The 27,451-nt window shown below is 47.4% G+C and overlaps 10 protein-coding genes across 13 annotated transcripts; 5 read left to right on the top strand and 5 right to left on the bottom strand.

Annotated features, from left to right (window-relative positions):
* Positions 1–434: 434 nt before the first annotated feature.
* On the top strand, positions 435–1,901 carry GL218_05617 (uncharacterized protein; the record flags this gene model as incomplete). Its single annotated transcript, XM_033582295.1, has 1 exon — positions 435–1,901. One exon carries the CDS (start codon positions 435–437, stop codon positions 1,899–1,901), a length of 1,467 nt encoding a protein of 488 aa, XP_033434935.1.
* Positions 1,902–2,265: 364 nt separating this feature from the next.
* On the bottom strand, positions 2,266–3,234 carry GL218_05616 (putative cell division control protein 14 protein; the record flags this gene model as incomplete). Its single annotated transcript, XM_033582294.1, has 2 exons — positions 2,266–2,684; positions 2,820–3,234. 2 exons carry the CDS (start codon positions 3,232–3,234, stop codon positions 2,266–2,268), a joined length of 834 nt encoding a protein of 277 aa, XP_033434934.1.
* Positions 3,235–4,806: 1,572 nt separating this feature from the next.
* Positions 4,807–5,972, top strand: GL218_05615 (Geranylgeranyl pyrophosphate synthase; the record flags this gene model as incomplete). Its single annotated transcript, XM_033582293.1, has 3 exons — positions 4,807–4,960; positions 5,018–5,415; positions 5,505–5,972. The coding sequence occupies 3 exons, from the start codon at positions 4,807–4,809 to the stop codon at positions 5,970–5,972; spliced, it is 1,020 nt and encodes a 339-aa protein (XP_033434937.1).
* Positions 5,973–6,929: 957 nt separating this feature from the next.
* GL218_05614 (uncharacterized protein) lies at positions 6,930–7,592 on the top strand (the record flags this gene model as incomplete). The annotated part of the gene is made up of 1 exon (XM_033582292.1): positions 6,930–7,592. The coding sequence occupies one exon, from the start codon at positions 6,930–6,932 to the stop codon at positions 7,590–7,592; it is 663 nt and encodes a 220-aa protein (XP_033434936.1).
* Positions 7,593–7,972: 380 nt separating this feature from the next.
* On the bottom strand, positions 7,973–9,449 carry GL218_05613 (the record flags this gene model as incomplete). Of its 2 annotated transcripts, XM_033582291.1 has the most annotated exons (2): positions 7,973–8,452; positions 9,069–9,449. In XM_033582291.1, 2 exons carry the CDS (start codon positions 9,447–9,449, stop codon positions 7,973–7,975), a joined length of 861 nt encoding a protein of 286 aa, XP_033434932.1. The 2 variants fall into 2 exon arrangements, with proteins under 2 accessions (XP_033434932.1, XP_033434931.1); XM_033582290.1 differs by having other exon boundaries at positions 8,331–9,449.
* A 532-nt stretch (positions 9,450–9,981) lies between these two features.
* Positions 9,982–11,145, top strand: GL218_05612 (Exosome complex component rrp4; the record flags this gene model as incomplete). Its single annotated transcript, XM_033582289.1, has 2 exons — positions 9,982–10,187; positions 10,350–11,145. 2 exons carry the CDS (start codon positions 9,982–9,984, stop codon positions 11,143–11,145), a joined length of 1,002 nt encoding a protein of 333 aa, XP_033434930.1.
* Positions 11,146–11,896: 751 nt separating this feature from the next.
* Positions 11,897–13,483, bottom strand: GL218_05611 (Beta-apo-4'-carotenal oxygenase; the record flags this gene model as incomplete). The annotated part of the gene is made up of 2 exons (XM_033582288.1): positions 11,897–12,249; positions 12,304–13,483. The coding sequence occupies 2 exons, from the start codon at positions 13,481–13,483 to the stop codon at positions 11,897–11,899; spliced, it is 1,533 nt and encodes a 510-aa protein (XP_033434933.1).
* Positions 13,484–14,107: 624 nt separating this feature from the next.
* On the top strand, positions 14,108–14,718 carry GL218_05610 (60S ribosomal protein L22; the record flags this gene model as incomplete). The annotated part of the gene is made up of 4 exons (XM_033582287.1): positions 14,108–14,122; positions 14,226–14,261; positions 14,326–14,522; positions 14,592–14,718. The coding sequence occupies 4 exons, from the start codon at positions 14,108–14,110 to the stop codon at positions 14,716–14,718; spliced, it is 375 nt and encodes a 124-aa protein (XP_033434624.1).
* Positions 14,719–14,933: 215 nt separating this feature from the next.
* GL218_05609 (Mitochondrial substrate carrier family protein L) lies at positions 14,934–15,998 on the bottom strand (the record flags this gene model as incomplete). The annotated part of the gene is made up of 2 exons (XM_033582286.1): positions 14,934–15,829; positions 15,905–15,998. The coding sequence occupies 2 exons, from the start codon at positions 15,996–15,998 to the stop codon at positions 14,934–14,936; spliced, it is 990 nt and encodes a 329-aa protein (XP_033434547.1).
* A 1,557-nt stretch (positions 15,999–17,555) lies between these two features.
* On the bottom strand, positions 17,556–25,856 carry GL218_05608 (Lovastatin diketide synthase LovF; the record flags this gene model as incomplete). Of its 3 annotated transcripts, none has more annotated exons than XM_033582283.1 (11): positions 17,556–17,758; positions 17,828–18,479; positions 18,541–18,906; positions 18,959–20,649; positions 20,707–20,798; positions 20,853–21,414; positions 21,463–23,721; positions 23,791–24,981; positions 25,035–25,085; positions 25,209–25,481; positions 25,538–25,856. In XM_033582283.1, 11 exons carry the CDS (start codon positions 25,854–25,856, stop codon positions 17,556–17,558), a joined length of 7,659 nt encoding a protein of 2,552 aa, XP_033434548.1. The 3 variants fall into 3 exon arrangements, with proteins under 3 accessions (XP_033434548.1, XP_033434550.1, XP_033434549.1); XM_033582284.1 differs by adding an exon at positions 25,095–25,162 and having other exon boundaries at positions 20,853–23,721; positions 25,035–25,042; positions 25,213–25,481; XM_033582285.1 differs by having other exon boundaries at positions 20,853–23,721; positions 25,299–25,481.
* Positions 25,857–27,451: the final 1,595 nt, after the last annotated feature.

Genomic DNA, 27,451 nt, shown 5'->3' with positions numbered 1-27,451 from the left:
TATATGACGGGACTATCTGTCGGTGCCACCAACCCCCAAAATCTCACTCTGCATCTAGCCCAATGGGCTTCCGCACAGATGAGAAGAAATCTGCAAAGCCTGTGTGGGCAGGTCGCCGATAGGTAGGCCAGCTTCGATTTTCGTATTGTTCAGTCCAGCTCGGATTGATCCAAATGCTGTGATCGCTGGCTGACTTTTCTCTTTGTCCGTCGTGTTTGCTATACATATTGCCATGAAAGGTATTGAAATAAACTTCTTCTTCTTCTTACTCTTGACCATTAAATTCTCTAGACTGTAGTTTTTTCCAATCTTTTTGGTACACGTGCGTGTGTAATCGGTACAATTATCTACATACATGCCAAATTCGTTATATGTGTACTCGATCATAGGTCTACAAGGCTGGCTGTCGCTCTGACAGCCGTCTATCTTACACAATGAAGCGCCATTATCATCCTACCATCACCGCCGCCGCCATGCTTCTCATCGCAACCCTTGTTACTACCGTCGGCGCAGCCGCATACGAGAACTTAGCTATACTAGACAATGCGGCTCTATTCCCACAATCCACCGGGATCTACAGCCCCGGCCTCGGGCCCCGCCAATTCGTAGACGGCATGCCCGCGATCCCCGCGTTACCGCTATTTCCCGGCAAGGCAAAGCGTCAGGATCAGGTAGCGCAATGCTCGGCAGGCAAACACAACTGTCTAGAACTCGGCCCTATAGGTGCGGTGTGGTGTTGCGACAACGACCAGTACTGTTTTCTGAATCAGAACTGGGAGCCGAAATGCTGCAGCTTGGGAGTGTCGTGCGGTTCGCCGTGCGCTGAAGACTTGTTATTTTGCAACGGCACCGCAACCGTAACTACGACCGTCGCAACATCGCCCAGAACGACGGTCCTAGAGCAGACTAACGTAACCCCTGCGTGCTGCGGACGAGCATGCAGCAGTACTTCCTTTCTCTGCCAAGGGGGCTTTGGTGGCCAGTGTTGCCCGTTCGGGGCGAGTTGCGGCTCTAATAGTCAATGCTTATATCCTCCTACATCATCTAAATCTCAAATTACTCCCGTCTCATCAGGATGTATCGCCTGTTCTACGGGCGGCGGATGTTGTGATGTTGGCAGCACCTGTACATCAAGCTTAGTCTCCGCGACGTCGACGGCGCAACTCTGCGCAGCGAACCTGACCGTTGTTAACAACAACGAGGGGCTCTCGGAGGGTGCCAGAGTTGGTATAGGGGTCGGTGTCGCCGTAGGCGCATCGCTTATCATCGGCGGCGTGACATGGTTCTGGATCCACCGCCGGCGTGTGGCCAAATCGCGCCGCGGCGGTGGGACGCTGGTGGGGTCCGGGCACGACGAGCCGGATCTTACGGGACCTTTTATCCCTCCCGGTGCTGCCATGTCAGATATAACGAGCCCGTCAAGTAGGACGGGCATGAGGCCACGGCTGCACGAAGACGGGCTTGCGTACCCCTATTTTGGAGCTGATGCCGTCCCCGGGCCTTATACGGACCGCGAGGATAACAGCACCCCCAGCAGGGTTCAAGGCATCGAGTCTAGATCAAGTCCCGGGTTCACTAACCAAACCGCAAGGGCTGCTAATCGTTACCCGGATGCTCCAGGGGATATCGTCCGACCGGTTGAGATTGGTACGCCGGGGGAAACGCGGAGGGAAACGCAGGCGGAACTAGGTAATAACGGATCTAGTATTTCGGAAAATGCTTCCACTGCGAGTGGTGCTGCGGCTGTCAAAGAGGAGAAACAGGAGGCGTATGAGCTTTATGGGAGCCCTGTAACTTCACCAGTACCGATGACTTTTGATGAAGCAGAGCGGCACAGAGCTCAGGAATTCTCTCCGCCGGATCCAAATCAGAAAGTAAGAAGAGTGGGCATGAATGAGTAATTGATGAAATATGATGGAGGTTTGGTATATTACCCTTAATTCCAACTGTAACGAGTACCTAAAATATGAATTTAATCTGAATGAATACGACTTGATACCCTTCAGTCTGCAGACAAACGCCTCACCTTGCCTCCCTTGCCTTTACCCCTAACGCCGAGCGTAAACATTGTGCGATTGCACTAGACATTACTATCGTCTGCCTTTCACGTATTCCATTGTCCTAACCAAATCTACCTGGCAAAAATAGAACCGGGTAAAGGACCTCCCAACTTAGTTTAGTAGATTGCACCTTAACTCCCTAAAAACGAAGTATTTTGCAACGTAATAGCAGTTTGATAGCTTGAAACGAGGACTGAGTTTCGCGCTACATCACAACGCCCCCAAAAGGTGTGTTCTGTCGCAAGTCCTCCACGAGTTCTTGTACGCTGCTCAGATGGCGACCGAGCAGCGCCTGCTTCTCCTCTTGAGTCCTAGTCTCTCCATCCTCTGCAGACTTCGGGCGCGCACCATCCGCTGCCCCCTTTCCCGCACCAGTAAATGCAAAGGCCTTTGCAAGCTTACTAGGGCTGCGTTGGAGCAAAGGTGGGACGCCGAGTTCCTGAGCGGCGCGTGCGCTAGGGATGGAGGGGACCTCGGGCATGAGGTAAAAGTACAAGAACTCGACGAGCTTGAGCTTGACGTCGCGGCTCGTGCATCGGTTGCGAAAGAGGGAGGTTATGGTTAGCAAGCCGTCGAGGGCTTCGAAGGTACGCGTGTTGCGTGGCGCGTCGACAAGGGCGGTGACTAGGGTTACGACAGTGGCGGATTGAATTGCTGGACAGAAGTCTGGCTCGAGGAGGTCAAGGAGGAGCTATCGGGGAAGATTATAGGTTAGGGTTGAGGTTACTGAGTAGAATAAGAGTACCTAAGTAGACATACGTTCATGTGCATCTCGCGCGAGAAGATGGCTTTGCTCGGCGGGTGTCAACATGACACCTTGAACTAAATCTAGTGCGCTTAGTATTAGGAGGTCGTTGGAACCGTCGCTACCCCTGGCTAAGAGGCGGTCGAGAGTATTAACCAGGCGCATAGCGACGTTCCATTCGAATCCCTCCTGGAGTTTGAAGAATTCGTAAAAAGCCGGGTCGTCGGTAATTTCATCGAGGGTCTTTGGGGGAAGAGGTTCCTGCTCATCTTGCTGCTGCGCAATGACAGAACCGCGGCGTTCTTTACCCTGCGATCGCGACAGGCAAATATTAGCTAGTAGACCCTCGACCTGACGTAGACCCTTGCGGATCTTAAGGCTATCGTAAGATGAGAGATTATCGAACGCGAGGGATAGGAGGTTCTCCATTTTTTAGGGTTGCTTGTGCTTCTAGTGGCGGTAGGTGGCTTTCGGTAAGATAAAATGACGAGGCTAAATCGACTGGGTATGATATGATGAATGCGATGCGACAAGATGCGAAATAAGAGATAAGAATCGAGGTCAAAGAGGAAGAATAAAAAATACGCCAAAGTTGAGGTTTTCAGTTACGACGGTAGACTGTTAATACAAAAGGACGAAAAGAATTATTGGGGGCATCACATTGGAATGATCTTCTAACCTCAAAAAAATCAAAAAAGAGGAAAAAGAACCAACATGTAAAAGGTTGGTCACTCATTTTTGGATCAGTGATTCTTCATACCGTATGATAAGTGCTAGTTACCAAGGGTTTATCAAGTGTTTAAGTGGGGAGCTATCGTTAACACAGCAACGGCGGTAGTTTTCGGCAGCCCGTCCTGTCATCCAGCTATGAAAATCCAGCTAACGGGCAACTATCCCTGCCCTAGTATATTTGGGTTGCTCTTCCTTAGGGCTACATATGGTAACTACCACCTATCAACATGCATGTAACCTGCCTTACAGAGAGGCCAACTACATACATGTATGTAACGGCATTGAAGTAATAAGAGTCCTTTTATAACAACATCAAAGAGGGATAAAATTTGGCTGCATTCAAATCATACATCACATGCATTGAAAGCTGTTCATTTCCTGGCAAGATATCCATGATGTAAGTCTAAGACAGTTAGAGACGTACATATGGATATAGGAGCTCCGTATGTACCTTAGGTAATGTAATGTACCTAACGTATGTCAACTGATAAGGTACAATATTGATACCAGAGTATTGGGGATAGCAGGTGATGCGGGGTAAATATGACTGACATATTCGACATTCGTAATTATGGTTGAGTACCTTATCCGTACCTTTTTTCTCATCACACTAATTGTTACAATTGTTACCTTATAGGTATCTTACCACATGTAAAAATTGTAACAGTGAGCTTCAACCTCGAATGACCACGGTACCTAAAGAAGTTAATACAAATTTCTTTTTTGTCCTCTTTCCTCTTTATTGGCATTCTTTCCGCAAATATCCCTGAACGTCTCATTTATGAATCCTACTTAAAGGTCACATATCTGCCGTGTGTCAATCTGTTTCGGCTAGCCGCGCAATCCGTCACTGCGCCTCAACTCTGCTGATCGCTGTTTGTGATCACCGTCGTCTGAATCTAGGATTATCGATAATCAATGATCAATAACCTAATACCTCCAGACCAGACAGCCTATCGCAAATTTCTACTCATTTTTAATATTTCAATACTACCCACATTCACATGATAATTATTTTTTAAAAGTCAACCAATCAAGACAAACTACCTAACCTAATTGGTTTGATTTGCATTGCGCCGCGTTCCACTCGGCACGTCCCCATATAATCCCCGTTAGCCTCGTCTACTTATAGTTTTGCGCCGGCAAAGAGCTAACCTAGGCAACTATAAATTCAGTCACATTTTACGCATCTGCTTCACCATTATAAAACTTAATAAACTTATAGGAACTTTCTCCTCTTAAGAAGAGGGGAACCTCTAACTTGAAACTATGGTTCCTAACGCCAACAGTAGCAGTCCTATATCTAACAACTCTACGTCATTGCAATCGCCTAATGCTATACCTCCTAGGACTTCCTCTACAGGATATATTACTCCCCTCCCCCCCGTCAAATCTGTTCTACGTCCTGTTCCAGACTGGTTAGGTCAGAATAGCAATCGACATCAAAGAGGCTTCTCCAATTTTGCTGTCCCTATTACAGGCATGCATGCTACTGGCCCTCAAGACCCTGCGCGCTATGAGACGGAGGACTTAAACTACACTTCGCGGAAAACGTGGACCGAACAAAAAGAAAAGGTACTAATGGGTCCCTTCGACTACCTGTTTGCCCATCCCGGGAAAGACTTCCGTACTCTCATGGTCAACTCCTTCAATGCGTTGCTAGAGGTACCACAAGAAAGTCTCGATGTCATTACTAAAGTTGTCGGTATGCTACATACCGCATCCCTCCTTGTCGATGATGTCGAGGACAGTTCGCTATTGCGAAGGGGTCTTCCCGTTGCCCACAGCATTTTCGGCACGGCGCAAACCATAAACTCGGCCAATTATGTCTACTTCTGCGCCTTACAAGAATTACAGAAACTGAAGAATCCGAAGGCGGTTAGTGTGTATACGGAAGAATTGCTGAACCTCCACCGCGGTCAAGGGTTGGATCTCTTCGGCGTGATACACTTACTTGCCCGACTGAGGAAGAGTATCTCGAGATGGTCGGAAACAAGACTGGAGGACTCTTCCGTTTGGCTATCAAGCTCATGCAAGCCGAATCAGCTACCCCCATCGACTGTGTACCCTCGTCAATCTACTCGGCATTCTCTCAGATCCAAGATGACTACAGGAACCTGTCGAGCCCTGAATATGGGCAGAACAAGGGGCTCTGTGAAGATCTGACCGAGGGAAAGTTCTCGTTTCTGATCATCCATAGTATACGCACAAACCCGTCGAACCTCCAGCTCCTAAACATCCTTAAGCAGAGGACAACAGACGAAGAAGTGAAGCGGTATGCCATGAAGTATATGGAGAGCACGGGAAGCTTCGAGTACACTCAAAAAGTGATAACAATCCTAATTGAGAGGGCGAGAAAGATGACAGACCATCTTGACGACGGTAGAGGGAAGAACATTGGGATCCATAAGATCCTAGATAAGCTGATAATATGAACGGGCAGCACGATTTAACGAGAAGATGAAAAGACGAATTGTCTACGGGAATTTTAGTGGGGGCTGTAAAGGGGATCTTTAATTCATACCCTCCTATTGGGGTAGGGGTTTGCGGGAGCGAGCTCGGTGTGGCTTAGGATACCCTCATTTCCTATTTTTCAAATTTATAAGAATTGTGAAAATATGCTTATGTTTGCATTGTTGTGACTCTACACTTATGCTACTACTGACCTTTGAGATCGTAAAATTCTAGATAGATTCTTCCGAGTTTTCGAGTTATAAGTGATAAATAATTTAGTGCGAACGCAAGTGAAAATAGTGCAACAAAGGTAATACTAGTCCTTATTACCATATTATAAAGAACGGGCTACAGCCATAGTACATTCATATATGGATCAATATCAGGAAATATGACAAGGGGCTAAATAACGAGGCAACTTAGCAGTCACTATAAGTAGGCTCCCCTATCAAGAAAGTCATCATTGTAAAACAACTCCTTTTAAGCTAGGAGGAAATATATACCAGTACTCGAACCCAAACATATCGTCAAGACCACATCATTCCTTTTACTATATCCTTTCCCTTACGATATACCTCGAAGATACGGTATATAGACATTCCATTGTTTAATACGTAACAATCCATACCGGCAATAGGAGAAAATATCTAGCTCCCCTTAAATTTCCTAGAAATGCTAATATACAATAGTTTTATCAAAACACCCTCTTAGTTAACATGAGCACTATCTTATAAGACAATATTACCATACCAGAACAATAGCTATGACAAAGAACAATGTCATCACATCGAGTCATATTTAATCGTCCAAATTCCAGCTTATCCTAGCGCGCCAAAAACCATTGTCCTCTAAACATACCTTCAATATCAATAACCAAAGAAGCACCAAAAATAGTCCATTAAGTAACTATCTACTAACCCAAACCGAATCTACCAGCCATGTCAGGAAACCCAGGCTCGCTCCTCCGCCTCCCCAACGAGGTCCTCGATATAGTCATCGAGTACATAACTAAGCCACGCGATTACTTCCATCTAGCGCGAACCTGCCACCGCCTGTGGGAGCACAACGACCCGATATACACGTGCGTGAAGCTAGACGCAGGCATCCTCTGGCGCAACATAGTCGGCTGGCCCGGATCCGGCATCCGGCGATGGCCCAGCGGCTACGAGCCGCTGCTGTACTGGAGTCTGCGCACGCGACAGCCCGTGCACGTCGTAATGCGCTTCGTCGACAGCTACTACCGGGTGTACCCAGAGGTGCTCCGGGGATCGCGAACGTCGGCTCTTAGGCCGGCCGCCGCGTATGCTATTGCCGCCGACCACCTCGACGCGCTGCAGGTCATGCTCGACATGCGCGTGGTACCGTCGCTGAAGAAGATGGGCGAGCAGTATATGAGCTGGGCCGTCGAGCTGGGCCATAATCTCGCCATCCCGCGCTGGCTTGTTGAGAACGGGGTCCGGGTTACTATGCCGCATATGCTTGCTCTTGATAGGAGGGAGCTTGCGCCGAGTCCTGACGCTGACTGGCAGTGGTTTTGGAGCCATTATAGCTCGTCCATCGCGGGCAACGCGGGAAATGTGAGTAATATAGGTGGGCCGTAAGTTCGGATACGTAAGTAATAGTCTCTTCCCTTGGCGTGGTTATATCTTCGCTAGAACTTGAGAAGAGATAATGTGCTTCTAATTGAACTTGGATACGACGCGCTCTTTGCTTAGGTATACGCTTGGTGAGTACATTGGAACATTGTAATTGGAAATTATCCCTAAATGGCGTTATTTGATTAGTGTTTTATCTCTGGCGTATGAATATGATTCTTTATCTGTTTCCCAATGTTTAATGCCTATGTGAAATCTTGTTGTCACTCTTTAATGGCTAGAGAAATCGTGAGAGTAGTCGTAAGAACTCCCTTAATTACACTTCGCTGCTGGAATAATATACTTTCTGGTCGACTTCATTCTAAATTCGAAATATAATAAAACAATCATATAGAGGTTTCAGTAAGGTTTTTTCTCTTTACCAATCGTACCCATCTTCTCCGCCTCCACTCGCCTCTCCTGCCGTCGCTATCCTCCCCTTCTTCCCAACTAGGCTTTTGTGGGATCTTCGCTTTCTCCTTGCCCTTGGCCGGTGTAGGCTGTTCGATCACTCCAACCTTTTCACCCGCCTGCTCGTCGTATATATCGTAGACCCACCTCTCGCCCTCGGTCTCGACTTCGACGCCTGTAATAATGCGCTCCTCTACCCACTCGCGGCTCCATAGATCCAGAGCCCATTTCTTTTCGCTCCACTCCCATCCCTTGGGCGGAAGTACATCTTCGAAGAAACGTGTGCCAACTGGCCTATCCCCGGCAGATGCGTCGTGGTGATAGCGGATCGTAGGGCGCCGCACTGAACAACCATGGCTCCCATTCGCCCGCGTTCGAGAGGCGCTGTAACTCAAATATTTCCACTTCCCTGACTTCTGGCGCGTTGTCGAGTATGACATCGCGTTCAACCCACTGCTCTATCCAGCCTCTAGCTTTCTCCTCTTGTGGATGTATATGCTTCTCATGTGCAGCTTGAACCTGCCGCTGAACAACAGGATGACCAACACATATAACCACCCAACCGATAGATAAGAAAATCAATCGCCATGGTAGTATATTCGACGCAATACTCATGAAAATGCAGACGATGAATAGGGATACAAACAAGGCGCTACTTAAAGCTTCGTCGCTGAAATTTGTCCGTGGTACTACTAGCCTTATGATATTGTCGTGGAGCTGGCTGAAGTCCTCCATACTATTTTGTAAGTCCCTCATATTGCGGAAAAAGTCCCGACTCAACTCCTTGACAGGCTTGACAGTAATTGCAGGGGCTAACGGAGGTCCATGAGGTGAATATCCTATCGCCTGTTCACTTGACAAGCTAAATTCGGCTGCGGGATGGCGGGCTACAAAGCTCGGGACCAGGACACAGATGAGGAGAGCTGTCAAAGGAAGAATTGGTAAGAGATAGGGGTCCAGACAGATGAATGTGAATATGGCGAGAAAGGAGATGGTGTGTGTAGGTTGCCTCCAAGACAGTAAACGGATTACACGGGCTTGAAAGACAAAAACAACTCCGATGCGAGCATTGAAGCGGCGGAAGTTGTTAGACATGGTAGTCAGATTAAAATTAGGACGGTCCGCGCCCGGGGTGTTAGGCTCTTGAGAGGCATCATCCTGGGGAAGCTGGGTATCGTCGAGGGGTACCACCTGAGATAACAGCTTCTCGACTAGCTGGTCCTGAATCTTGGTTTTCTCCTTGAAAGCCGAGAGGTGACCGCGGAAACCCTTACGCCGGGACGGAGTCTCACTATCGGAGTGATCTCCCGAAGTTGAAGGTGTACGCGGTCCAGGTGGCGAAGAACCGTCAAGGACGATGGTCGGGATGGGGTCGTCACGGTTGACGAAGACATCCGAACTAAAGTCATCCATTTTAATTCTAGAACGTGATACTATTATAATATTTGCTGAAACAGCCCGTCTGTTTGCGTTATGGTGTAATCGAAGATCGAGGGAGCTTCGTAAAAGCTTCAACCTTAGCCAGTATGGCTACGAGAGCTTGGATAATGCTCTAACATTATATATAGAGATGCGGTAATGCTACGACGTATAGCTTGATGAATAATTGTGTTATGAAGATAAAAAGCTGAAATTATGGAATACGTGAGATGAACTACGATGAGTTGAAACGAATCACATGCCAAAGTTGCCTAATAATGGCCTTACCTAAGAAATACGTAGCCGGTAGCTGTGCCGACAATACCGCATGTTAGTGGTTTTAATTAACGTATCGATAGCAGGGTACGACAGGGCTAAAGGCGCTAAGAGGATAGCGGGGCATGCATGCATTTTTGGGAATTACAGGGGTCCATGAAGCTCTAGACAAAAATGTTTCCAACAACTTAACGAAACAGCACCACATCGTCAACCTTAAACCTGTCTGTCACATACCACTTCCGGGAAAATGCCAATCACAATCCTCCAACCGGCATTACTACCGGCGCACAACTCTCGAGATGCAAACTACGATTCCGAGTCAGATTCAGAGGGCGGTGTCGACCTGGAAGGCGACATCTCCATGACACGCCCAACCAAACGAGCTCGACGGACAGGCGACGACTCGATCGTAACTCCCGGTGAGGTGATTACGGAAGATCCCCAATGGATGCGGTAAGATGGTTCAACAATACCTATCCTCCTATACCAGTATTAAGGGCAGACAAAAAGCTAATACTATATCTTCCTCTTCACAGCGGCCACGGCACATACACAACCGCAGACCCCCCCGCGATAATATCCTCCGTAGCAGGCACCCTCTCCAAAACGAACAAGCTCCTCTCCGTGCGCCCTCTGCGCGCACGCTACACCCCCCGAGATAGGCGACCTAGTCGTCGGCCGCATCGTAGAAGTGCAAGCGAAGCGCTGGCGCGTCGACGTCGGCGCCTCGCTGCTCGCACAGCTGCCCCTCAGCGCCGTCAACCTGCCCGGCGGCATCCAGCGCCGCCGCACCGAGACCGACGAGCTGCAGATCCGCACCTTTTTCAGCGAGGGCGATTTGCTGGTCGCCGAGGTCCAGCAGCTGTACTCGGACGGCGGCGCGGTCCTGCACACGCGCAGTCTGCGCTTTGGCAAGCTGCGCAATGGCGTGTTCATGGCTGTTAGCGGCACCGGCGGCGGCGGCGGCGTCATCCGCGCGAAACGGCAGACTTTCGTGTTGGATGTGGGGCGTGCGGTGGGCGGTGGGGGTGCCGCGGCGGATGATGCGGAGAAGATTGATATTGTGCTGGGTGTGAACGGGTATATCTGGGTCAGCAAGCATGTTGAGGGCGAAGGAGCAGCGGCCGAGGGTACGGGACCGGGGATTACGCGGATTGAAGAGAGCGTGGGACTGAATGTGTACTCGAGTCAGAACGATGCGATACCACCTGGAACGATGCGCGAGATTGCGCGTGTTAGGGGCGTTATCAATGCTCTTATCGAGCATGGTCTGCGTGTGGACGAAGAAATGGTAGTTACGGGTTACCATGAAGCGGTCGAGATAGCAAGGGCTGATGGCGATGGCGAAGAGACACTATATCTTGGAGGTGAACGAGGTCGACGACTAGCTGATACCCTTGTGGGACGGTAGGGACGCTCCAAGGCTAGCAAGTCAATAAGGGAAAACGATCAATAATGGTTTACTTGAGTGAATCTATCACGTCGGCATATTTTGATGCAAGATATGTCGTTATAAGAGAGTACCTGTCACTAAGATAGCTATCCCGAAAAATTACAAATATTAAAGAGTGAGATACCATCAATTACACACTAAAGGAAGTTACAGTACGTTTAATGCTGTAGGATATCTAGGTATTGTAGGCTAATGCTATGTGCAAATGCAGTCGAACTGGTTATCAGGACACGAATTTGTTATATTAGGTACTCTTCAGAAACGCTCATTGGCCATCTTTATTACAATTAGACCCTTTCAGTCCCAGTTCCTCCTTCTAGGCACTTTTGTTTGATAGTGCCGCAGATTCAAGTTTAATAGAAATACTACTATACACATATGAAACGCAGTACAACTCAATACTCGAGATAGACTCGTCATATGCGGAACTATCTTACACGTATAAATAAAATTCGATCCCAGCACATCGGAGCGCAAATCAGAGCTTCGCTCGTGGATCATCCCCTAGTCTTACCAGTTAGCTAAATCAAGATCAACCAGATTCGACAACAACGAGGAGAGTTTGGAAGTGATCTTCCTTACATCTGGACGCCTCTTGCATGAAAGGAGTCGCAAACCCCAACATCATATCATTTCCAAAATTCAAGACCGCGCCCAGGTCGATACCGGGAAAATATGGCATACGCCGAGGTAAGGAGAACAATCCACCTCAGTAACGCACCTTTGGCAGTAGGGCCGCCGGGCCGAAGATGAGCCAGAGCCAGTAGCCGGGACCGGAAAGGGGCTTGCCATCGCGGTCGAAATTAGGCTTGGTGCTAGTCAACCAGATATGGCGCTTGAAGTTAGTCGCCGAGAAGGGTGGATACCGTGTGCGTAGCAGCTTGTCCATCCAGCTAGGTACCTCGACTATCGTACGCCGGTGCGTGAAGCAATCGAACCCTGCTCGTCCGTGGTACGAACCCGTACCGGATTCGCCGACACCCCCGAAAGGTAGCGTGGATATCGCGCCGTGCATCCATGCGTCGTTGATAGTTGCACCACCGGAAGTAACTTGGCTGAGGACTGCCGGGTATGATTAGCATAGTTTTAGCTCATAGCAAAGGTCTAGACACTCACTCTTTTCGTTCTCGGCTTTGGACCCGAAAGTTGTAACCGTTAGAGGTGTAGGGTCAACCGTATTCATGATCTTAATAGCATCCTCAACAGTATCGTAAGGAATAATAGACCAGACGGGACCGAAAGATTCGTCCTTCATCACTGGGTCATCGGTAGAGTCTACGAGAACGACGGTTGGTGAGATGTAAAGATCAGATCTATCCGTCTCTCCGCCTAAGACAATCTTGCCGTTGGTGGTGTCGATCATCTTCTTGATGCGGTCGAATTGCTGCTCATTAACGATCCGGGCATAATCTATGCTCGCTTTAGCACCGTTGGGGTAAAACTCCTTGTAGGTTGCGTTGAGATGCTTGATAAAGTCATCGACTAAGTCTTTCTGGACGGTCACATAATTCTGCGATAAACAAACTTGGCCGGCGTTGATCGTTTTCCCCCACATGAGACGTCTTGCAGCTAGTGCTAAGTTGGTAGATCTGGAGATGAAGGAAGGGTTTCGACCTCCAAGCTCGAGAGCAACTGGCGTAAGGGTCTCAGCAGCCTTCTTTGAGATGATTCTCGCAACAGTCGGGCCGCCGGTATAGAAAATCTTATCCCACTTCTCATTAAGCAAGGCAGTGCTCTCCGGGATTGCTCCATTGACAACGAAGAATGACTCGGGGTCGAGGTACTTCTCAATCATCTCCTTCATTACCATGGCAGTCGCAGGAGCGTTCTCGGAAGGCTTAATGACAGCGGTGCAGCCAGCCGCAATAGCACCAATGAGCGGAGCGACATTAAGCATCAAAGGAAAGTTATAGGGGCCAATAATTAGAACCGTGCCTAGAGGCTCCTTTCTGATACGTGGTTTCATAGCTGAAAAGGTCCAGGCATATTCGATATCCTTATCATCCTTTACCCAGTCCTTCAACTTTTTGAGAACCAGGTTAAGTTCCTGAATCAAATGGTGGATTTCGGACAAGATAGCATCGTGAGGGGCCTTGTTCAAATCCTTCTTCAAGGCGGCCTGGAAATTCTCAGAGTAGTCCGTGATACCCCAGTATAGCTTTCGAAGTTGTACAAGTCGCCACTCGACATCTTTGGTCTTTTGAGATCGATATGATTGGCGAGCTGTAGCAGCAATCTTAGCAATGCTGTCGACGGGAGTTGCCTCAAAGGCGGGGATTTTGATATCAGATGTCATGATAGTAGTAGAAGTCGAGGATATAGGAATAATAAAGAAGCTGATAGACAAGAGGCACGGTTAGAGAAACTAGAATTATTCACTCTTCTGGGAGCTACAGATGACAAATTAACACAATAAAAAAATAAATGTGAAAAGTTTATTGGCAATTTTGTATTTATAAAAGTATCCCCAGTTTCACCCTTTGTTACATGGAATTCGTTGAAGCTGCCAAGTAAATAAACTTGGCCGAGGCACTTACCCTGGTCTGTTTTAGATACCCAGATACCTCAGTTGCGGCCTGCATCTGCAAGACAAGACGCATTGCGCGGGGTCCGGATTAGGAATATCGTGGACCGTATAGATGTAATTAACACTGTACTTTATTATACTGTGAGATACGAAAGATTAGGTACTTATGTAAAAGCACAGACCATCTTAGCTTGCCCTATCGACCTACCGAGCCCCCACTTCGTTTTCGATACACCAAAAGGTCCCTATCAAAATTCAACGAACTTTTTTTTTCTCCCTCTTTTTTCAGCAGCATCAATCGCAACGCTTCGTCGGCAACATTCAACCCTTAACTACCTCAATAGACAGACGCAGGATTTGACTTCTTTGCGTTCATAACCACGCTCAATAACAATGGCTCCCCAAACAGTATGTATCACATGACACCGCTTTGCTGTTGGCCCAGTCTCTCTGGCAATCAGCGAGATGATGGCGTGAAGCAGTAGGCTAAGGTCAAATTTTCATCATGTAGAAGAAGTCCGGCAAGCAGGCCAAGACGACGAAGAAGGTAAGCTCTCCTATAATATCCGATCCTATCGCAAAACACAGAAGTTTCTTACAATGCGCCTCAGTTCGTCATCAACGCCCAGCAGCCCGCTAGCGACAAGATCTTCGACACCGCTGCCTTCGAGAAGTTCCTCCAGGACAAGATCAAGGTTGACGGCCGCACTGGCAACCTCGGCGATGCCATCGTTATCCAGCAGGCTGGCGAGGGAAAGATCGAGATCATCGCCCACAACGAGCTCTCCGGTAGATACCTCAAGTACCTGTGAGTTCCTCCCGATTTGCTACGGCACACATGGTCAAATATAAAGTTACTAATACTCGTCGCATTCAGGACCAAGAAGTTCCTCAAGAAGATGCAGCTCCGTGACTGGCTCCGCGTCGTGTCTACCTCCAAGGGTGTCTACGAGCTCAAGTTCTTCAACGTCGTTAACGACGAGGCTGATGAGGATGAGGATTAAATGGACATGGAATTATGACAAATGGGGAAAATTGGCGATTGTGCATGGACTCTGCGTAGGACAGGCACTTCGATGCTATGACACATAGACTTGAATTCTCAGGAATAAAATCGCCATTGCCAACCAATATTTGGACTCTTTATTGTGATTTAGTCTATATGCACTTTCTAAACCTTTAGGCTTCGTAGCTCCATGGATGCATGGTATCTCGTCTATTATGGCAATGCTCTCATAACGCCTTCGAAAGCTACTAAAGCCATAGCGTTGGCAGGAAACGCTCTCAGGAAACACGGCAAGAATCCTCGCCAATACCCCTTAGCACCACCCTCTCTATAAACAGCCTGCGCCGCCTGTACCCAAGTTTTAAATCTCGGCGTCCCATCATTAAGTTTCCCACCCATCGGATCTGTCATGACCCGCTGCTTAACGACGTCGCTAGGATAGCTCGTAAGCCAGAAGACCTGAGCGCTCAGTCCACCTGCCCAGAAATTGATAGCCGGAGCGCTAAGACTCGTCCGATCTCTTAGAAGACGGGAGAAAATATCGTAGGACCCCCACCAAAAGAAGAAAAAGGACCGGAATATCAGCGTCGCAAACAACCCCTTGTAGATGCCGCGCATGCCGTGAGCCCCGTAGATCTTGCGTACGCAGTCCACAGGCCCCAAATACAACCGTTCCGTCTTCTTAGCCGAGTACTGGATCTGCAGACGCGCCTTGACGTGCTCGACAGGCGCCGCGATGAAGCTCACCGTGCCGCCCGCGAGAACGCCCGCGAGCCCGTGGCCGTAGGACGGCAGGTGCGCTGCGGCGTGCGAGGTCGCGGCGATAGGCCCCTCTTTCTCGGGCCGGGTGTTCGGCGGCGTGGAGGGGAGGTGCGGCGTCAGGTGTCGGTAGAAGACGTGCTCGGCCAGCAGGCGACGGTACACGGTCAGCGACCCCAGCATGATGGAGTCCATGAACATCCAGCCGACGAGCGGGGGCGTGGCGCCTTTATATAGGCCGCGCACGCCCTCGTTGCGGATCGTTTGTACTACGCATTGGAGCGGTCCGCTGAAGCGTGTTGGGTCGGTGGTCTGGAGGCGTACTTTGATCGTGTCGAAGGGGTGGCCGACTGTGGGTTATATCATATGCATTAATATTGGTTTTATTTATTTATTGATAGGTTATATGAAGAAGAGAAACCTACCCGATAGCTTGGCAATGCCGGAGAAGACGCCGGCTACGAAACCCTTGTAATTCTTGTTGGTCTCTGCCGGCTTTCGCTTGTGGTCGGCCGTCATCGTACGGGCTTGAGCTACATTGGAAGGGGGGAAGGAAAGTTAAATTTATTTCTGAGAAGCGGTGACGTATATTATTATAAATCTTTTTTTTTTTTTTTTTTTTTTTTTTCAATTAGAATTCGAATTCGAATCTAGGTTAGTAAGTAAAGTTCCGGAGCCGAGATCGGGCGCCGGGTTTTAAGATGCAAGTTCTCGATCCGCGTTGTAGACTTAAAGTTGTAGATCATGACTAATTAGAAATTGAACGTTATTAATAAGGTATATATGAAAATTATGAAATAGATTTAAGCATTAATATTAAATCCATAAGTGTATTGTTGATCGTCTCGTCGTTAGTCCAATAAGGTATCCATCCCCCTTTCCTATCTTTGTAAACGCTGGGAAAGGTGTAAATAGCTTGTAAGCTCATGTCACAACTTGATAATCTAGCCTATCCCAATGTATTATCTCAACTCCGAAATAAGCAGCACCGTTATCTCTCAGGAAGTTAACAATGTCCTTGCATGCCTCGCTCCATAACTGCTCATCCTCGGCATTGTATCCACGGTCGTTCTCATCCCAGGCTACTACCATGATAGTCGGCACGGAAGCTATGTTAGATCCTTCCATCCGTCTATTAGCGGCCTCGAACTTGATAGACCACTTCTCTCGTAGACTTTCTCTAGACCCTAGAAAGCTATCCCTTGTTCTTAGCTCTTTGATGGTGTCCTCTAACTCGCTAGACAGATTCCGTTGTCCATCTCGCGGTGTCCACGGTTCTAGGTTTGGATAGCACACTCGTTTCTGTTTCGCGTTAGAGGATGGGCATATTTCAGCTATTGTCCATGTCTTGTTCCTGTTCCCAGTTGCTGGCTTGTCGATATTGAGAGGGAATGTCTGTGCTCTTTGAAGCATCCTAGTATAGATGTGAAATCGGTTTAACTACTATCTGATGTGTGTGATAAAAGCAGGTATTGAATTTTAGAATGACGATGAATGCAATCGTTATGGCAGATTTTCGTTTAACAGGATTCGAGCAGATAAGTTTTGGAACAAGTTATGAGAGTTGTGCTGATGCTGACGCAACCGGGAATAATCACCAATGTTAGTAAGAACATTTTCCTTAAACGTGTCTTACCATAAGGTAGGTTTGGCAGTTCTCAGGGCATAATAACTATTACCTAGTGATCACAACGACTTACTTCATAATGGACCACCACTCCAAATCCCTCATCCACCGTGAAGATTTGGAGATACCCCTGAATTAGATTCTGACAATCTGCTACTCTGTTAGAACAGCCTTTAGCTATTATTTATAACAGAGCCCGAATGGTGAAATGAGCATCGTTTCTAGCTCAGTGTAACAAGTCTAAGAGCAAGATAAAGGAGAACCTGACTTCCATGTGTCGAGTACTAAATACCCCTGAACCAAAATTCACCAAAAAGGGGTAAAATTTCCAAATGCATCAATATGACAATCAGTTTACTCATTCCTCCCAATTTCTATTATTTCCCATCCAACCAACAATATTGGAAAGAAGTTACCCAATAGTCAGACTTACACCATCACCCACCCTTTTACTCCTCAGCCCTCACCGTATCCGGTATCGCCTTCGAGCCCGAGGCTATCTTCGTCGCAAGCGACGTGAGCGCCGTCTTGCTCAGCAGGTCGAACACGGATATATCCGACTGCAACTCGGAGTAGATCCATGCCCGTAGCTCGACGGCAAGTAAGCTATCGACGCCGTAGCTGCTCACCGGCCTCGTGACTTCAATGTCCTCTATTTAATCCATTTATTAGCTTCGTTCGCTTATTTTTCACGACAGTGCTGCTACTTAGCATTACTTACCAGCCGCTATCATCATAGACTTAGCGAGCTTCTTCACTAGAGCGTTTGTGACGACATCTGTCGCCTGCTCGAGGCTGCTTGCCTGCGTGAGCTGCACGCGCAGCTGCACCGTGTCCTCATGCGTTACCTTCGCGAGTTGGTGTATATCGACCTCTCCGAGGTGCGCAAACTTGGCGTCCTTGTAATAATACGGCTCTTCCTTTGCGCCGTGTAGTAGTATGCCGCCCGTTCCGAGGCCTGTTATGACCTGTGGGGGCATACGTGCGCCGTTGAAGCTCTCGCCCGTGATGGCGGCTTGTAGGATGCTGAGGAACTCCTTCTCTAAGATACCGATGACGATCCAGCTCTGCATGTTTTCGAAGACGCGGTCATCTGTCGTCTCCTCGGCTAGGAAGCCGACACCTAGCACCATACCGACGTCTATGGCGCACGCGTTGAGGCCGAGCTTACGTCGGTGGTGGGCTAGAGCGTCTTGGTATGTGTTACCGGCTGCGTAGTTGCCTTGGCCACGGGAACCGCCGACGCCAGCGATAGACGAAAGCATTACAAAGAAGTCGAGGTCGTTGGGTAGGTAACTGTGTAAGTTCCAACTTCCTTGGACCTTACTTCGGGTTGCAGCAAGGAATTGCTCTGACGACATGGTCTGAGAGATCTATTTCATGGCATATTAGTTAGCCGAAACTCACGATATGCAAATAGGATGAGTGACTTACACCATCCCTGAGCACCATGGCACCTTGTATGACACCGCGAATAGCAGGCCAATTCTCTATCCTACATCTATCTAAACATCCCAATAGTTGGCTTTCATCTGCTATATCGCACGCCCATGCGTCTGCTTTAACCCCTTGACCAGTGAGTCGAGTTAATAAGCTTGGGACAGATGCCTTATTGGCCCCTGAACGAGACAGAAGGAGGATATTCTTTGCGCCGGATTCTGCCATCCAGTTGGCGATGGAGCCACCCAGACCACCTGTACCGCCTACGATCACGTATGTTGCATCAGGGTGGAAACACACTGGAGCCGTACCTGGTGGGATGGCTTGAATGATATCGCCATCCACAGCTTCTATAACGAGCTTACCGACGTGCTTACCGGTCTGCATGAGTCTAAAAGCTTCTTCCACCCACCCTCGAGAAGGGCATAGTGGTGATCGGCGTGGCAGGCTTTACGATACCAGCACGGATCAGTCCCATGACCTCGCGGAACACCCTTGCCGTGGTGAGGATGTCATGGTCCATAAGGTCGATCATGTTAACAGAGTGAAAGGACATGTTCTTGATAAACGGCGCCATGTCCAGTCCAGTATTTCCAACAATATCTTTTTGGCCTAGCTCAATGAATCGGCCAAATCGTGCAACGCAATGCCATGATTCTCTTAACGCGTCGCCGGCGAGAGAGTTCAATAAGACATCCACGCCGCGCCCACCGGTATGTCGCTTAACTGCCTGTGCGAAACTCGCGTCACGGCTGTTGAAAATGTGGTCTTCAGGCACATTATACGTATTTATCAACAGCTGCTTTTTCTCGCGCGACGAGACCGTGGCAAAGACCTCGGCGCCGAAGTGCTGGGCAAGCGCAATAGAAGCTTGTCCGAACCCGCCGGCTGCGCTGTGGATTAAGATCGTTTCACCCTTCTGGACATTTCCAACATTGACCAGGGCGTAGTATGCAGTGCTATACACGAGCGGAATCGACGCTGCCACATTGAAGTCGAAGTTTGGGGGGATTAATTGGACCATGGACTCGTCTGTCCTGATGTAATTTCTGAACGTTCCTTTCTTCCAGGTCATCACCTTGTCCCCGGGTCGGAATGACTTGACTTTGTAGCCAACCCGGCTCACAATACCACTGGCATCGAGACCGAGTTCATGCTGTGAAAGTTGATCCATTGCAATCATGACGTCCTTGAAATTAAGACCTGCGCTCTTAATTTCGATTTCAACTTCGTAATCAGATAGCGGCGCTGATGCAGTAGGATCGTCTACAAATCGCAAAGTATCAAGTCTTCCTGGTGACTCGATCTGAAGCGTTAACGGGCGGCCCTCTTGCTTGAAAGGGACTGGTTCGGATCGAGCAGCGACATGTAGCGTCTTGATTAAATCATTGACACCCTTCTCGAGGACGATCCTCTGAATCATTGGAACCCCATCCCTTATAGCAACTTCCCAATCCGGGCGCTCTAGGTCCTTAGAATTCATAAACGTTGTAAATACTTTAATAACTGTAGCGATTGTCTCGTCAGTATTCATTGCAACATTAGGGTCCAGGTCCAATGTAGAAAGAGAAATGGTAGAATTCTCGGAGCGAATCACTCTTGATAAGCCGGTCATAAGGTTAGACTGAGGGTTCTCACTGTCGACGGTACCGCCCCGTGTTACGTAGGTAGCGCTTCGGGAAGAAAAGAGAAGGTGTTTAAGGGCATTCCAGTCCTCCGTGGATACATTTAGGAGGAAACCTTCATGTTTCTTAACATCGACCAAAATAAGGCACGATTTGTTCTTCACATTGATTCCGATCGTATTTTGTAATTTCACCGTAATTACGTCGCGTCTGGCATCTCTCAGTTGCGATGCGATATTCTCTGCAAAGTTAGATGTCTCCTGTTCGGGAGTAGTTGGTAAAACGATCATGACTTCTTGTGATGTATCCAAGGGTTTAGGTGCAGAGGCAGTAGTGACCATGACTGAATTTGTTAAATCTATCTTCTCTTCAAAATCTGGGAAGTTAATCTCCACGCCGGAAAATCCTACGTCGAGCATGAGGTAATTCCATTTATCTACGGTTAGATATGGTCCTTCGTGACGTCCGTCGCCCTCGCCTACATAGAGCATTAATATCTTTGGCAAGCCTTGATAAGACTTACTATTGAACTCACCATACCACCAGCCTTCAAGTGAGCCCACAATCATGTGCGTTCTCATTTTCCCAGCTGGTTCCGTGATTTCTCTGAGAATTAGTTTCCCATTTCTATAATCATAAGTTAGCAGTTCTACTCAAGAGGTTGTTACGATATATACCTACGGCTTCAATAATTTATGGACATGTTTTAAAGTTTGCGAGAGAGATCTTGTTGCATGTAGCACGTTCGACGCGACGATTAGATCGTAAGAGTACTCCTTGAATCCTTGTGAAGCAGGGTCCTGTTCAATGTTAAGATTTCTAAACTCCATAAACGGAGTCCATGGTGCCAGCTTCTCGATGGCTTTTTCGAAATAGCCGGTGGTTATGTCAGTGAAGGTATACTTGGTGAAGTGTGGTGAGGTATCGTGGGAACCACCAAGTGATTCAAGTATAGGGAAGCTCACACCACCGGTACCCCCGCCTACTTCGAGAATATTCATGTTAGGATTCTTATGCGCTAGCAACTGAATATAAGCTGTCATCTGGCAGTTGTGCCGCTCTGTACCCAGAGAATATTTGTACCAGTTGTGGAGAAGGTCATTGTTCATCAGAACTTGCAAAGGCGGTATTTGCCCGCGGAAAATCAGTGGGAGGTGCTCGCCGTGTGCACACAGGATAGCACCATCCGAAGATGACTTTGACACGCGGTCCAACAGCTCAGACTCAGCCTTCTCTCCCAAGTCTAACCAGTTGGAATCTGAAGTTTGGTAGCAGAGTTGGCGCTTCTTACCCATATCATAGCGTTTATGCATATAATTGTAAAACAGCTTGAGATTCCACCCGAGGCCCTCGACTTCAGGTAAAGAGAGCTCATTCACAATGCGCTTGATATAGATTAAACTAGCAATTTCAAGTTCTTCTAGAATTTTGCGGTGGGGGTTAACGACTTGCTTAGCAGCATTAATACTGATATTTTCGATTTGTTGACGATCCAGAAGAGATATATCCGGTTTCCATTCGAAAACCGTCGCGAGCTTTCGTAGGTACTGGGCGGAAGCAATATCGCCCTCGTTATCATCATGGACGACAGCGCATTTTATACCTTCAAAAGTGACAAGTGATTTGTCCCACTGTGTGTCAGCCACGAAAATAGACCATTCATCATCTCCAGAATCCAACTTATTCCGTTGGGAGTAGCCGGACAGGACTACACCGGGTCGATTCGGGACATCCGCTGACACTATTAATCGACAGATACCTGTCGGTACCATGGCCGAAGTAATATCCTCGTTCATCTTGGTGTATGACGGTAAAGCCATGTGGATCATGCTATCTAGAGTAGCGGGGTGGATAATGTGAGGATACTCGAAGTTATGAGGCATGAGGCTCTTCGTGTCAGGAATCTTTAGCTTGCAGACACTCCAGAAGTTGCCTTTCTTTATCTCAATTAAGTTCCGGAAAATAGGACCGTATTGAAGACCGATAGAATCAAGATGCTCGTAGAATTGCCGCGAATTTTTGGTCCGAGAATGGTTTTCTTGGATACGATGATATTGTTCCGCATGGTCCGCTGCAAGAAGTACAGCCTCATCATGGAAAAATGCGTTGGAAGCCTCTTTATAGTTGATGCGAATCAAACCTGAGCAGTTTAGCTCCCATGCTTCTTGGCGTGAATAAACTTGAAATTCCTGCCAGGTTGAAGTGAGAGCTCGCGATCCAGTGCGATGAGGTTTGATTGAGAGCATAGTCTCGACACCATTTTCGTCATTAGGGATTACAATAGCCTTGCTAATGATGATATCTCGAAGCTCGTAGTTATCAATTTCACGATCTTTGGTGGCGTTATGAAACACAGCCTCGATAACCATAACCATCATACCAGCAGGGTAGAGTATAGAACCTTGGACCTTATGTTGCTCTATCCAAGGCACCTCCGTCACCCGAAGAATATTACGGAACCGTGGTTCATTAACCAAATGCTCGAGAGTTGCCAGGCCAAGGAGATCCTTCCTAGGGCTATCTCGGAACCTATGTGCTTTGGATAATAACGATTCTGTCCAATACTTGGCACTGTGGTTCCAGCTGAAAGGTGGTAGATCAACCAAAAAGTCGTCGGATGGGTTTTGCTCATTGACAGCGTTAATATCCACAGGGTACCCGGACTGGTATAATTTGCCCGCGACGGTAAATGCAGTTTCGCATGCGTTTGAGCCTCTTATAATTACTGATTGGTATGTGTAGCCCGTCGAGTACGATTTGAGTGTATCATGGCTTAGAATCTGATTCAACGGACCTTTAAGGGCGGAATGAGGGCCAAGCTCGATGAAGTTCCTGACAAACCCCTTTTCTGCCCGCCTCCTACTTTTTTCTCCTGAATAAGTAAGCATGCTTTCAACCGCTCCGGTAAAATTGACTTGGCCGACCATATTAGCTACCCAATACGAAGGTCCAAGTTCAGAATTCTTGGCTAGATTTCCGGTCAAAGATGAAAACATCTTCACCGTGCTCTGGCCTTCGGGAAGGAGTGTGATTTTACTGATAGCTCGATAGTACCTGTCCGCAATGACTTGCATGTGTGGCGAGTGGTAAGCAACGTCCACTTTTAGCTTCCTTGCGAAATGACCATCATCCTTCAGTACCTTCTCTAGCTGGGTTATGGCTACGGAGTCTCCTGATAGGGTCACACTCGAGGGACTGTTGATACAGGCAATAGTGGCCTCGCCTTCAGTGACACGGGCGATATATTCTCGTGCATCTTTATATCCGAGCCCAACAGCTAGCATAGAGCCCTGTAGTTGTGGGGCGAAACCCTGAATGCAGTTCGAGAGATGGCCGCGATGGTAGGCGATTGCCCAAGCATCGTCGCGTGTGAGTGCCCCTTTAGCATAAGCTGCTGCAATCTCACCGCTTGAGTGCCCAACTACGGCTGTAGGGAAGATATTCCACATTCTTAGCAAGTCTACTAGTGCCACTTGAAGCGCGGTACATATAGGCTGGCTAAGATCTGGTGAGTCTAACCTCGACGTACTCTCGTCTTTCCAGATCTCAGCTGCACGTATATGTTAACTCAAATCTTCACAGGATCAAGAAAGTAATGAATAAAACTGAGTTGACTTACTCATAAGCGACCATGGTGCTCCTAATTGTACAAAGTATCTCCCTGCTCCCTCAAGACTTTCTCTGAACACAGGAAGCGCTAGAAGCTCACGACCCATGGCGTACCATTGTGCACCTTGACCAGTGAATACGAACGCCAAAGATAGTACGGTCTTGGTATTATTAGATCGGACACTTCTAAGAGGTTTTCTTAATTCTGTAGAAGCTTCTTTACACGATGTTGCGATAATAAATGACTTCCAGGGAAGGATGCTGCGTCGTCCAGCGAGGGTACGTGCAAGTCTACAAAGGAGATTTTTATCATGATTCTCCTCGATTGCTTCAGTAGAGGCCCCCTTAAGTTTAGCATCGAGGTATGCACCATACTCGTTTGTAATTCGCGAAATACCGGCCTGTTCATGTGAACTCCAGACGAGAAGTTTTGGAATTGGGGATAGGCTCGACTCAAACCGACCTCCCAATAGTCCTTCCAGAGATCTCCACTGTTTAGTCCTGTCGCTAAGCTGGCTCATCATGTCAACATCATGGGCTGTGTCAATGCCAGAATCGGGGCTTGAAGCCGGTGATGATCCATTGAGAACCTGGACATTGTGATTTCCAGATAAACCCCGGGTTTTCAAGTAATGGTATGCATCGTCAATTATACAGTGGCCATTGGTTCCACCATAACCGAACGAATTAATACTAATACGACGCAGTCCATCTTTCGGCCAAGGCATAAGCTCTGTTGGAATCGCGAGATTCCAGTCTTCCATCGGAATTCTTGGATTGGGCTTTTCATACCAGATAGTCGGTACAATCTCCCCCTTTTCCAACATCATTATACCCTTTATTACCTGCACAAGACCAGAACCGCCTTCCAAGTGTCCAATATTTGATTTTATAGACCCTATCAAAAGGGGTTCCCCAGGGGGTCGAGCTTTTCCAAAAGTAGCAGAAAGCGCGGATGCCTCAACCGGGTCGCCGGCTGCTGTTCCAGTACCATGAGCTTCGACGTATGTTGTATCCACTAAACTCAGGCCGGCATCCGCATACACCTTTCGAATTAATGTTTCCTGCGCCTCTTCTGACGGCAACGTAATTCCAGGGGTGTTTCCGTCTTGGTTAATCCCCGAGTTACGGATAACGCCTCGAATTACATCATTATCCCTAATTGCCAGGTGAAGTGGCTTTAAGATACAGAATCCAGCTCCTAGTTATCCTATTAGTATGCTGATATGTTGTTATGTCAAACTATAGAGATACCTTCGCCTCTAGAATAGCCATCGGCTTTATGATCGAAAGAATGTGATTTCCCTTTTGGACTCAAGAAATGTAGTCGAGTCAGTCATGATATCTGGCATTATCATTAAATTGGTTCCGCCGACAATAGACTGGGAAGACGCATTAGCTATAATCTATTTCCGTCTTCTATATGACGTACTAGTTTCGATTCGCCTGTACGAAGGCTTTGGCAGCCAAGGTGAAGGGCTGCCATTGACGATGAGCAGGCAGTGTCGACACTAATACTAGGTCCCCTCATATCGAAAAACCAGGAGACTCTGTTTGACATCATAGCAAGGCCTGTTCCAGTAGCCTGGTACGTGGGGACGTTGTCACGATCATGCGATAACATATCGTTATAGTCCTTCGTGAATGTACCAACATAGACCGACGTGTCAGATCCTGCTACATCTTCCATGCGAATTCCGGCTAAATGATATAATTTTAGATTTTGTTTTCAAGTTATATTAGATACGTTGACATACCATTCTCCAGAGCTTCATATGTGCATTCGAGAGCCATACGCTGTTGAGGGTCCATCGCTTTAGCCTCTGAAACGGGGATTTTAAAAAAGGGGGCGTCAAACGCTGATATATCTCTCTTCATGAAATGGGCTTCTTTGAAATTCATTGTCCCATGGCGTTCCGTGCTTGGATGATAGAATGCGTCGATGTTGAATCGGTCCGGTGGAATCCTGGAAGCAGCACTTCTGCCCTGGGATATCATATCCCAGAGTTTCTGAGGGTTTTCTGCATCACAGGAAAGCGCCCGATATCCCAACGATAGCCACTGGCATGATAGCATCTTCGTACGGAGCAGCAGATAACATGCTACTCCTCTGGTTGTGGCTAAGAGAAGGCATAGCTCGACTAAGCTAACAAGGTGGTTTATTTAAACCATTAGGTATTAGGCTTCCAGGTTGATGGGGAAAACCTATTGCAAGCACGATTCCTGATATTCAGTCTTCGATATGATAGTACAATAGGAGTGTGAAACAACCATCAAATTAAGCTAAAAGACTACCTAACTTTATACGCCTAAAATAAATGATGTCTTTTGGTACATACCTAAGTAGACATGGCCACAGCAGCTAATGTGTCTTTCCGACATCGTTCGATCGTCCCTCGTGTTTTAATTACATTTATCCCGTGTGTAATTTAGCTATGGTGCAACTATCTTTGTATTTCATCGATGAGAATTACATATAACTACTACCTCCTAATAGCATGCACTAAGTCTTTGTGGGTTCTTATTATTGTTGGGCTAGGGTAGAAATGTACGGCACTTCGGTTTGCACTTACAAAACTCGACGACTTCATCGCATGTGGCGTTCTTTTCCCGTGCTTGCATTATCATGACCTGTACCTAAGAGGTAGTTAATGTATATGCAAATCCATAACCATATTTGGAGTTTTCTACAGCATATGTATAACTAACGGGTTTTGAGCTATCAATAGCTATGACTAGCTCAGCCTTTACTTTAACTCCAGAGTCTACGCTTGATAAAGCTTTAGAGCTTTTTACTATGTAGGTTAGGTAAATAACTATGCAGAAACACAGTTTGTTAATAGAAAATGATACAAGAGCCAATCAGAAGTTAGAGCTAAAGACTAATTTGAGTGTTACACGAAGTTTTCCTGATAGGGTAAGACACTTAGATTTGATTGGCTTATTACCTCTAAGTACTCAACTCTAAAAAGGTGGTACCTAAAGACCTGCACTTAAATGGAGTTCGGCTATACTTGCGTTTTCATATAACTATCAATTATCTTATTGTTTGCAACTTGATAAGAAATATTCTGGATAATTATATAAAAAAAAAAAAAATCAGATCAATTGTAGACCGCGAAGGTTCTTTCATATGGATCTACCCCACATCAATTCTGCAGTGAGAACTGATCCCTCCATCTCTCAATGCCGGCTTAGAGAATCTCACGGCCGAAACTTCGCGGCCGAGTTTGTAGTGCTGACTACGCGAGAGGTGGGGTTACAGCAAGGGAATCGCATACATCAAAAGTCATGATTGGTCGACGTGGTGGCGAAGCCTGATTGCTAACGCATCCTCCAATCCCGGCGGTCGCATCTCTGGACGGCTTCCGTTGTTGACTATTAGATAGGGTCCTAAGATAGGTCTTAATTTAATCAAGAAATGTTACTAGTCAGACGCTATATCCCGGGAGCTGAGACTATGTTGGCATCCTCATGCGAGTAGGAATAAATAGGAGTAAAATGAGGTAAGCATCTAGACCAACTGAAGTCACCGATTGGCTTGCCTACTACAGTTGCGTACCATTTCTCATGGGGACCCTTATCAGATATGGTCCTAACAGTTAATAAAGTCGTAATCCTATACATATCCATGTTAGATCCGCAGCAGGATGCTCAGAGATACTCCGATA

The sequence above is a fragment of the Daldinia childiae genome (genome assembly GCF_008694065.1).
Source record: "Daldinia childiae strain JS-1345 chromosome Unknown Scaffold5, whole genome shotgun sequence".
Taxonomy (NCBI): domain Eukaryota; kingdom Fungi; phylum Ascomycota; class Sordariomycetes; order Xylariales; family Hypoxylaceae; genus Daldinia; species Daldinia childiae.
The sequence above is the reverse complement of the archived record's forward strand: the minus strand, read 5'-3'. Positions and strand labels throughout refer to the sequence as shown.